The sequence below is a fragment of the Centruroides vittatus genome, unplaced genomic scaffold (genome assembly GCF_030686945.1).
Source record: "Centruroides vittatus isolate TY-2023 unplaced genomic scaffold, ASM3068694v2 contig_1427, whole genome shotgun sequence".
Classification (NCBI taxonomy): domain Eukaryota; kingdom Metazoa; phylum Arthropoda; class Arachnida; order Scorpiones; family Buthidae; genus Centruroides; species Centruroides vittatus.
The window spans coordinates 279,315-291,918 of record NW_027120893.1 but is presented as its reverse complement, the minus strand read 5'-3'; the positions used below and the strand labels follow the sequence as shown (position 1 = coordinate 291,918).

Here is a 12,604-nt window from a genome sequence, read left to right as displayed (position 1 = left end):
GAAGTCATTTTTGTAGCTTCAATATATTTATATATCAATATTTTACACTGTTTCTGAATCAAGTGAACTATGTATGGTTAAGTATTATCATGCAGCAGGATACTATCACAGGTTTCCTGCCTATCTTGTTTACACAATGTTGCAATGCAGTATTGTAGTAGTATGCATTGATGCTTTCATCTTGCAGTTTGAATTCTATAAGTAAGGGTCCTTTAATATCAAATAACACAGTGACTATAATTTTCCTAGCAGATGGTTTGCCCTTAATTTCTCTGATCCTGGCAAACCCACATGCTTCCATTGCATGCTTACAGCTTTTCCAATGAATTCAGTAGTTACAAGTTTCATCTCTTGTCACAATTTTTACAAGAAATATACTACACTTTGCATAATAAAACAGAAAATGTTCCAATGATGTCACATTGGAACATTTTCTGTGTTACTATGCAAAGTGTAGTATATTTCTTGTAAATGCCAATCAACCATTGTCATCTTCAACATACTGGATACATAATGAACAGTTTGCATTTATCTATGAATCACTACTGATTGACATTCTTCTGTTCCAAGAAACGGAATCACCACTTTTTTTTGGACGGATTTTGTTTAGATGGATTCTTCACCTAGTAGACACCATTTTCAAACCCCACTGCAAGATGGCCAGATGACTGAGTGGCCAAGGTGGCAGCCTACCACTCCGGGGGACCCAGGATTGAATCCAGACAGATCATAAAAGCCCCAAGAATTTTTCAGAAACTTTCTGGTCTATCTGGATAAGTCAAGCTCAGTCCCTCACCACCCAGCTGCCACACTGTGGGCTTGGCTGAACCCATAATGGGCTTACTAAAAGAGATCCTCTTAGCATCCACAGGGTAGAAAGAGTTTAAAAAAAAAAAAAAAAAAACTGCAAAGTTAGCTACACATGTTAACCCACACAAACTGGATAACAATGTCATACTGCCTTTGATGGTTCAGACTTACTCCAGTACCATGCAACAATTGCAATGTGTCAAACATGTTTTAAATAAATATACCCAATAAAACAAAATTCACTAATTCCTTGATTAACATAACTTTCAATATAAATGCCTTAAATATTTCTTAAGTTTATACTTTATCATATGCTTGTAACATAAATTAAACAACAGAAATTCAAATTTTATCCAGTTAGAATCACAAGTCTCAGAAAAATTTCAAAACATTGCCATCTTTGAAAACAAAAACATAACAATATAATTCGGAATTGGAATTGTTACTAAGATCAAATAAATTAAGAATTAAATTAAAATAATTTTTTACAAAAGTTATAGATAAATAAATAAATAAAATGAAAAATGTTTATTTAATCTTGTAAATTTTTGTTTAATTAATACTCATCACTTTTAATGAATAACATTTTCATTTATATCTGAAAATAAGATAAACAGTGGAACTCCATTTATACAGATCTCTGGTTTATCTCAAATAAGAAAGAAAGACATACAGTAATACCTATACGCAGAAAAATCAAAGAACTAACTTGTAATTAGTACATTCATGTCTGAATATAATTTTGCAGATGTAATACCATTTTCCCTTGGCTCAATGCCAATTTTGAACACGCGCGGCTTTATAACTGAGGATCTGGTAACAAAAATAAATACAGTACAGTATATCACAATTACTTCAGTTAAAATTAGTCCTTTGGTTTCCCTACAGAGCATTAAGCTCAATTACTGGTTGACCTTAAAAAAGGCCATAAAGAGAAGTTCTACTCCACACAGTCAGGAAACTTATGAACATGTACTGTACCAGCTTTTAAAAACAACAAACTGATACTGTATGTAGATATGTCTTTTGCTTTATACTGTTAATATTGTTGTAAAAGTATATATAATGTTCAATAAATGAAATATAATTTAAAAAATTAAAATTATTTAAAAACCAATGAGTCAGATTTTGTTGCTAATCTTACTTAATTGTACTATAGACTAGTACACGAAAATTTAAATTCTCTTCCCTTTCTGACTTGGAGGATTAGTGACTTCTTAACTCTAAAACATTTATAAAAAATGAAGTAGAATCAAAATTAAAAGGTTGAAAAAACAAACCAGTTTCCAACAAAGAGAAATTCTTTTTATTATAACTGTATAGAGTTAAGAAGTCAGAGTAGAAAGGGAAGAGAATCTAAATTTTCGTGTACTAGTCTATAGTACAATTAAGTAAAATATAATGTACAGTACATCTAAACTGTGTTATTTATGTTGTTAACGAATTTTCCAGATTTTCGGTCGTCCAGATTAGGCCCGGTCACATTTGAGCCAGATAAACAGGGTTTTACTGTAATAACAATATATATTATAAATTTTTAAATTTTTATGATCAAGAAATTATATTAATTTTCTCATGGCACTCCTCTCTCATGATCACAGATCACTCTCCATTTCATTCATGATATGTAGTTTTATTGGCAAGGTTCAGATTCTAGACATAACATTCAGCTTTGTTTCTACCCCTTTTAAGAATGAAAAAGTTTTTTAGAACTAGCTATAAATTTTCATATTCTGTAATGTTTCTATAAACTTTTTCAAATTAATGAAATAAAAGGATACATAAAGAAGTGAAATCAGCACTGTAATTATTATAATGATCCAAAGATATAAAAATATGATTTTAAGAATTACAATCCTGAACTAACTACTTTAAATATTTCATATTTATCAGTTAATAATCATATCTGATTGTTTAATAGCAAAGTATTACTCTATATATTATAGGTTCAATTTGGTTTCTTCATTACAACAATTTATAAATATAGCTTTTTCAGCTACATCACAACAAGACTATGCACTCTATCATACAGAGTAAAAATGTCACCCTAAGAATCATTGTTTTATCTCAAGAAATTTCATTTACACTCAAAGATGGCAACTTTTTAAAATATTTTCTATTATTTGGTCTGTTAATGATTTTTTTAATGTTTTGGAATACTTTATGTTACTTTGAACAGAATTGAGAAAATTTTCAAATTTCTATTTTTATTTAATAAGGTTAAAAAAAAATTATTTGATAAAATTAAGGTTATATTCAACTGTTTATGGAATTCAAATCTGCAAAAATGCTTAATTTTACATTTAAAAAGTTTTTAACAGTGATCTGAAGATGGAATAACTAAATTATGAAAATATTTATCAAATGTACAATTAAATTCTGATTTCTTTACAAGTGTTTTTGTTGGTTTAAATCTTGTAAAAAGAAGAAATTTAATAAAATGTATTTAATCTGATTGATTACAGTTAATGTACAATACTGTTACTAATATATTAATAAAAATCATTTACTATATTACAAATTTTATTTAAAAAATTGAATGGAATTTCTAAAACGAGCTTGCATAAAATGACACAAAAATAATATTTACCTGTAAATGGATCAGAATCTGTAGGTGTCATTTGACCTAATGTAATTCCTCTAGTATTGTTAATAATAAAATTAGCTGTCTGATCAAGGAACAACTGACTAAGATCATGCTTATGAATAAACTGCTGGGCAGTTTGCCATGGATCATCAGTCACATTGTATGGCAGTTTTAAAGATTTTCCTTGTTCTAGTTCCACATCAAAAACATAATCATATTCCTGTAAAAATAAATGAATAAATAAAATATGACATTTTATTATATTAATAGAAAAAATACATGTAATTAAACAGATCCAAATTTTGAGAAAAATATTCATTGCATTCAAATTCTTGTATTTGATATAAAATTATCCTCAGAATATTTCTCTCAATGTACTTTCCAAAAACTGAAAGAGGTCATAAGAGAAAAAAACAAAGTGATAAGGTAAAATAAACTTTTATTTAAATAATATAGTATAATGTGGAAGAATACAAATTTTACAATAAGCTACTTTTAGGATTTTGACATAATATAATAGTTTCTTCTTTGTCTTAGCTTTTTCCCATGTTTATATGTGGTCACCAATCCCATCTTTAATCCGTTTTCTCTGCTTCTCTCAATCCAGGGCATCCTCTCTCCTCCATCCCCTCTTCCTCAAATCCTCTACCATCTTGTCTCTCCATCTCAGCATTGGTCTTCCACACTTCCTCATCCCTATTACTTCCAATCTCCTTTCCAACATGGTCTTCACTTTTCTCCATATGTCCAAAACACTTTAATCTATTTTTTGCATCTTCTTACTCATAGGACCCATCTTGATTGTTCCCCTTATGTAATCATTCCTAATTCTGTCCTCCTTCACACATCCATCTCAGTCTTCTCATCACTATCTTCATCTTTTCCTGGGCTCTTATAATTGTCCTACATTTCAGCACTGTATATCATTGCAGGTCTTACCACATTTTTGTATAATCTTCTTTTCATTTTGCAGTTTATTTTTTTATCACAGAGCACCCCACTCATCTTTCTCCAGTTTAGCCATCCACTGAACTTTGATATAATATAGTAGCATTTTATTAAAATTAATAACAGCATATCCTCTAAACTAGAATGTTGTGAATATAATATAAGTACATAGCACAAGACACAGCACCTTAAAGAATCATAAATACAGTAACTCCAATAAATAATCATGGACAATAGGACTAACATTTTAGATCATACAAAATTTAAATTTATAAACATATTCAAAAAAATGGAACAAATTTGAAGATCATTCCAATTCAAGATTGACCTGAAGATAATCTGTAGAAAGGATTGAAAACATTAGTTCTTTTGTCTATAATTACTTACTGGGGTTATTTATGATTCTTTAAGGTGTTTTATGCTAAGCACACATTTTATATAATCGCAATAAAAACTCACTTGCCAAAAATTAAATTACTTATATAAGAGATCACCTTTTCCATAAGAAGTTTTTAAGAAATCTAAATTTTCATTATGAGCAAATATATCTAATGATTCCAAAAGTTTAGGACAACAACATATCAAAATTAATCAATAAAAAGGGAGAAGAAACATATGTTTTTAGATGTTAACCCCTTTAATTATAAAAAAAAAAACTTAAAAAATAGTCTCTTTCCTCATCCTTTAAAATTTGTATTTTTAACATTTTTCAAAATTCATGTGCTCTTTCCTTTTGGAAAGTATGTAGTTGATTTGTAATATATACATGTCCAAAACTTAAGGACAGATGACATTTGTACATGATTAGAGAGAACTTCAGATGAATGCAGTCAAATATGGCAAGAACTTGACATCTAACACAAGAAAACACACAGCAACTTGTAGGATCTTACAAATCAAAGCAATCAAAATAAGTGTTTGGTGAAAAGGATAGATACAGCAGTTGAACATAAGTGAGAATAGATGGAAGTGATTACCAATACCTAGAAAGACCTGTCAGTATAAATACAGGTATCTCAATTTGAGGTGGAATGTCAAACTGAGATGGAGCACCCATAATGTCATGGCGGCTTGTCACCAAGTGATTCAAGTGTTCTTGGGGCAGATTGGTCTTCTCTCAGAGCAATTGTGTTTATCCTTAAGTTTAGACATACCTACATATACATATGCAATTTCATGTGGATAACCTCCAGGTTATTAAACACTTCAACCAAAAGCCTTAAATTGTAGTTCGATTCAATCATTCCATCATAGAATATACAGACCTAAAGATGATCTCAATTGCAGATATGTTAATCAAAAACCTATTTTTCGAATTAAAACCTTATTGGAATACAATTTAAGGCTTTTGATTGAAATGTTTATTATATCATTCCAGTCTACTAAGTGATGTTTTAACTCTCCAAGTTATTTGGGTTTAACAGGTAATTTGAAAGTAGGTATGTGATGAAGTGAGTTATATGCCAATTAATTCAATTACAAACTCATCAAATAGCTTTTTCTTTATTTAAAGTCAGAATGTATGAATGCTTTTAGAAAATCCTTTGTACACCATACACACATTCATCTGCTAACATATTTTCTGAAACCACTGAAGACAACCATACATATACCTCACTTTTAGTTTATCTCTTCAATTTTTTTGACATGCATTAACTGATATTATTACACACTTCTATTTGAATTTATTTCTTGAAAGCAGATGAATCTCCAGTAATTATCTCTTATCTACAAATTCACTTCCTTTCAAAAAACTGACAGTTAAGACATATGGAGTGATAATTGTCATCCCAATAAGCTATCAACTCATTGTTCTTTATATCACTATAAAGTGAATTCTGACGACTAAAAATAACTACCTAGATTTAAAATGATAGCTGTAGCTTGACTGTGCAATGTTTCATTTTGCTTACACACAATAGCATTACTTTCTGTAGTTTTGCTAACAAAATCATAACTAAAGATGACATCATTGAATTTCAGTTTATCTGCTTTATTTTTTAAGCTCTACAGTTGAGAGAAGCTTCTTACATTAATTATGGTAACATTCATATTATTATTAAATAAATTTCATGTTAGAAGACAGTGTAAAATAAATCTTCCCATGATGTTTTCTAAATAATTGGATGAACAAATCAGAATTTCAGCATTTTATTTATTGGGTGTGTGATCATTACAGTCTGTCAGGTCTTTACCACATAAGGAAGCATGTCTTTTGTTTGAACTAGTTGGCTATAAAGACAAAATTTTTATTTCATTTCTGTTTTATCAAAAATAGTGATTATTTCAACGTTTATTATTATATATATAAACTCAAAAATATTAAATAGAGAACAATTTTACTGGCATATAAAGAGTGAATCACTGGCAGAACTTTGAGCAAATATCACATCAGTAGTAACACTATTTCTGGCTAATGTTTTTTTGTTTTGTGAATCACAGTTGCATTTTAACATGTTATGGTTTTTACTAACAGAAAAGTTTTTTCCACTAATTGATACAGCAAATTTATAGAGATAAGAAAGATTTAAACACAGCAGCTATGAAAAATATACTTTCTAAATGTATTCTTACAATTGTTTTGACATTTTCACTTTAATAAAATAAATGGGTAAAGTAAATATTAAAAAATGTATTGTTATTAGTGGCCATCTTGTTTTAACACTATTTGCTGTTATTCATATATTTCACTGTTCTCATTTTGTGAAACAAAAGTAAGAATTAAATTTGTCATGTGAAAATAAATTGATTTTTATATTCCACTTTTGTTTTCACTAGTGAATGTATCAAGTAAGCTTAGAGTTCTCTGATAGCAAATAAAAACTGAATAAGCAACTCCTAAATCCATGTAATTTAATATTATGGACATTAAAGTCAAGCCCACATTTTAGACTGTATTAAGGTAATTTTTAAATAATTCCAAATAATTTGTCCCATTTTGGAGGATATAAATATAGCATAAACTGTAGTTGAGAAATATCTCTTGCAATACATTACATAGTTGCAATTAATGCTATTTTTTCTGACTGGCTAAGAGTTTGGCTTGCATCTTCTTGGTTGAAGAAAGTTAGACATAAGAAACTATTGACAAACTATTTATGTTAAGGTATGACAAAAAAGGTTCATTTATACCTAACAAAGGTATGTACTGTACTTGCTATTGTATTAATAAAATACCAGACCTCCAATCAAACATATTACTATTTAATGTGAAAGAACCGCTATATTTTAAAAACCTGTATCTCCAATTATTCTTTATCATTCCCATGAGATTCAAGATAGACAGGTTCAAGTGTATATGTAACAGAGCTAAAATATCAAAATAATTACGATAGCTCTGATAATTTTCTCCTTAAAATAAACTTATAATTATTGTTTATAACCAATATTATATACTTCTGTAAAAATATGTTGCAGTATTATTAAGTAAACAAAAATAAATAAATAAATAAATAAAATATATATATATAAATTATAAACAAAATAATTGTTAATAATAATAATAATAAATAATATAAAGTAAACAAAAAAATAAAAAATTTTAGAAAATACTTCAAAAAACAAATTTAAAATTTCTTATTAGTTGATAACAATTACCTCTCCTTCATATACAATTTTATTAGCACTTCCACTTGCACCAACAACATCTCCTACTTTAACCCATTTTCCTTCTGGAGCATTCCATTGATGAGCTGTTATTTCTGATCCCTCACGCACTATTACTACCTGACCATTTTTCTTTCCTAAAATTATTAAAATGTTCACGGAATTACTGTTTATTAAAATATTGTATTTAGTAGTTATTTCATTTACTTTAACTTTAATAAACATCACAAAATCTATCATTCTTTACAGGTAAATTTAATAATTTCAATTATATGCTAGTTATTATACAAACAATATTTCAAAAAATAAAAAATAAAACAAAAAAAATCAACCAACACTGAATGAATTATTAATTATAATTAAATTTTCAAGTTATACATTATTTTCTTTCAATTATTTTTAATATCAAAGTCAATAAAAGCAAAATTTGTTAATGTTTAGTTTATTTATTTACCCTGCCTAATGTTATCAATAGTTATCATCACTATAAGAGAGTCCCAAAATGATTATAATACCATAGAATCCATCCGTTATAGAGTACACAAAGTATACATATATACTAAATTATGATATATTAAAAAATTAAACTAGTTACAAACATGCCCATAATTCAATGCTGAAAGTAAATTTAATTGGAATTTAAAGTTTCATTAGATAAGTAATTAAAAAAAAAAAAAAACAGATTATGTTTAACATGACTTGGTTATTTAAAAATTTATTATTGAAATATCAAACAAAAGTACTGAAAAGTATTTTGTGTTTCATGAAAACTAATAATTTAAAATACCTGGTTCATTCAAAACATCTTTCTCTAGTATTGAGTCTAATTTTAAATCTAGTTCCTGAGCTGGTAGTATACTTTTAGAAACTTCATCTTCTAATCGTAACTGTTCTTCAGGACTAGCTTGGAGTTCACTATGGTGTGTAAATATTCTTGCTGTTCCATCACTACAAAAATCACAATTTAAAAATTTTAAAAATTAATTATACTCTACAGATAAACCAATAATAGTTTTACTACTTTATTACAGCTAATAAATTAGTTGGCTGATAATCAGTTGATAATAATCAATTACTGATATTTTTTAACTTTTATTATGTAATATTTCGGTTCGAATAAAGTATTTATGTGCTTTCTAAATCAGGGTGCAGAATATGTCCAATTACACAAAGAGGGTTTAGAGGAAAAATTAAAGCAGTCTCAGAAATATTTGTGGCAGAAAAAATTATTATTATAGCAATAGCCACAAAAAAATATAGTAATGTCTCAACTAAACCTGTAGATATTCTCTGGAGAAATTCACCAAATTGTGGCAATTTTGTGTTTTAAATCAAAACTGAATTGTTATTTACAAATTGTGTGACAAAGATTTGTGAAACAATGCATGGCTTTATTATAACACAATTCATTAAAGTAGTCAAAAGTTTTTATTCGTGAGCATATTATATATTTTTCAAGGGGTCATATCTCATATTTTCAAAAAGACAAATTAAAAAATTTGCACCAAGATGATGTAATAAATCACTAACTTTTTAAAATCATCATGTTTTGACTATTATATCTATGAAGAATGGAATTAAATCAGTTTCAAACAAATAAAAAGATCAATAAAAAATTAAAAATAATAATTTATGATTATTTTATAAATTTCTTCTTTAAAGAGAGAATTTATTTTCATTTTTTTAAGATGTTTAGTGTTTCAAATAAAATTTAAAAATTAAATATAGATTAAAAAACAAAGATATTGGATTATATAAAATACTTGGTAACTGATTTGAATTCCCAACTTTTGGCAAACCAATCAAATAGTTGGTCAATTGAATCAGTCTGATCTAGTAACTGGTGACAAATAATTTAAACAAAGACAACATTGAAAATGTCTAATATCATAATTTTACATAAACTAGTAATATATAATAAACTGAAATTGCATGGTCTCAAATTACCTTGTTTTGAATACGTTTAGGTAGTTTTATCATCTTCAAATCACACCAAATAAATGTCAGTTATATTCGTTTTATAGTAAAATCACCTCTACATATTAAAAAGTTCTATAAATTCTATAAGACTTAATCCAAAATAATCCCAACTAAAGATGAGAGTATTTAAATGCAAGAAAATTTTTATCATTATGTCAATATCATTATCATTATATTAACAATTGACATAATGATGAAAATAATATAGGAACGTGGACTTCAGCCAAAAATAATACAAATTTATCGTATAATTGTCGTTTGATAATTGTCAACTTTTACTTGAGAACATCTCATTTTACATGTTCTAAATGCTGAAAGCAACGCTTTCCCATGACCTTTTGGCCTCTCGGCCATATGCTGCCGACTTTAATATAACAATTAAATGGCCCAATTATACGAGCGCTAAGGTGGCTTTTCTTTTTTGCTAGACTTATTATACCATCAATAAACAGGAGGACAACCTTTAGAGCTCGGACAAGCCACCTTAGAGCTTGTATAATTGAACACAAGACTAGACAAGAAGCATACCGCACAAATTAATGGCCCATTTAGGAGTCACCATCTCTTCCTCCGATGGTTACAGTTGTCACCCAGGTTCTAATAAAAGTCCTCCCCAGCTCCTTAACCTATCACAGTCGCACTGTGCTTCCTAAAAGAATTAATGTTGTCGCCAAAATGGAATACTTAACTGCCTCCTAGTAGGACTAATTTTGTCGCTGAAACTTGGGACAATTCTAATTTCACCTCTACTCCCAGGGCAGGGAGGTTACCGCGTCTACTAGCAGATCAACTAAACTTCAGGTATTTATGTCTACATGCAATATCATATAAACTCTAAACGACCACCTATGGAATATAGGTGAGTTATTTCGACATGTTATGTACATCGTACTTTTTTCTTTTCAAAATAACTGGTTATTAGTTGTTAAACTGGCATCTGAACAATTTGCTTCTGACTCGCCATCTCTCAGACCTCCTCCACGCGGCATGTTGTCTCTCCTACCTCCTCCATGTAACATGCCATCTCTCAGACCTAGCAACATCATAGACATTAAACAAAAAACAGCCCTAGTTGCTGTGTGGTGTCTTCTATCCTGATGTAGTCATTGCCAAAGTGATGTCGACCCTTCAGTAAAGTGGTGCAGAAGTATAGGGGGTGCTTAATGCATTGACACAAAAATTTTAAAAATATATTTAAATACTAATATGAAACAAACATGAATTTGTTTCTTTGTTTGTCTAGTATGCATTTTTTAAATATAATATTTAATTAGAATTTGTCCAATAAGAAGACAAATCAACATAGAATTAGCATTTCTTAATAAGTAATGATAAATGCTATTATAAGAAAAAAGAATAAAATGTAAAGCTAGCATTAAAATCTTCCCTCACCTTGCACCAGCTACAATGTCACCATTTTGAAGGCATGCAACAGCCCAAACAGAATTGGCTGGAAGTCTCATAACTTGATAACATTCACCATCTCTCCATAATCTAACTGTTCTATCCTCACCACAAGTGACAAAACCTTCATTTCCAGGCATGACACATATACTATAAATATAATTGGTATGACCATAATATATATTTAAACATTCTCCTGTTATATGCCAATGACGAACAGTTGCATCACTAGAACAAGATAAAAATTCCCTTGTTGACAATACAGCTAATCCACGTACACAGTCTGTATGACCTAAAACAAAAGTTTTAAAAATTATTTATAAACGAAATACATTACTCCATTAAACCTGTAAAAATAACACATAATTAAAATATATATAAAAATACTCTTAAAGAATGAAAGAAAACTGCTTTATTCAAAACATGTGACATTTTCAGAATATTTAATTATTTTTATTACTGTATGTGCAAAAATAAATAAATAATATATAGTTTTTATAATTATCAGGTGATTGGGCACCAATCTGATGCCCAGCTAGAACACAAACATGTGACAAATTTAAGTTCACACTAATGAAGATTATGGCGACTATCTGCTGTTGGTCTATGTCTGCTGCTGGCATAATCCATTACTTACTGCTGTGACTTTATAAATGAATTAATGCAGATCTTTACTGTGCAAAACTATAAAACAGTGTTATTGTCAAAAGAATTTGTTAATTAAATACAATAACTTTGTATTACAAAATTAAAGTTTAGTTAAAATTATGGTTAAGATAAATGTAATATCAAGTTTCTTTGAAACATTGAATTCTTACAAAAACATTCATGAAAATTATGCAATAAGCAGCCAGCATTAGTCAATACATACATAGTCCTAATGCTCAGCCACAACTACTACAAACAATACTAAAAAATTATTGAAAATCATTTACAAAAAAGAATCTAAAATTTAACTGATTTTCACTTGAATTTTATTATGCTTATATTCATTTTTCAAAAACATTACATTCAAGTCAAAATATGTAAAAATAATTTCCAGAAAAATTTTATTACAAATTCTGAGCAGATTTTGATATTAAATCAATGTCTAAAAAGTTTTGTCTGATAGTACATATAATAATAATGGATTAAATTGAAGAAAAACACTGAGATCGGCGTTATACTTAGCATGTCCTTTTTCCGCAAGCACTTTCGATTATTTTTGAGATTATTTCAAGGTCGGATTATTTTCCGTTCAATTTTTTCACTAAGTTTCATTTTCGCCTA

The 12,604-nt window shown here is 28.4% G+C and overlaps 1 protein-coding gene across 1 annotated transcript in view; it reads right to left on the bottom strand.

The window, feature by feature from the left end:
- Nucleotides 1–12,604, bottom strand: part of Plap (phospholipase A2 activator protein) — a 48,983-nt gene that overhangs the window by 9,610 nt on the left and 26,769 nt on the right. Inside the window, exons 4-7 of the mRNA XM_067262292.1 lie at nt 11,324–11,627; nt 8,739–8,899; nt 7,943–8,088; nt 3,401–3,617 (exon numbers count right to left, since the gene is read on the bottom strand). Coding sequence (XP_067118393.1) covers nt 3,401–3,617; nt 7,943–8,088; nt 8,739–8,899; nt 11,324–11,627 — 828 coding nt within the window. The remainder of the gene's footprint in view (nt 1–3,400; nt 3,618–7,942; nt 8,089–8,738; nt 8,900–11,323; nt 11,628–12,604) is intronic.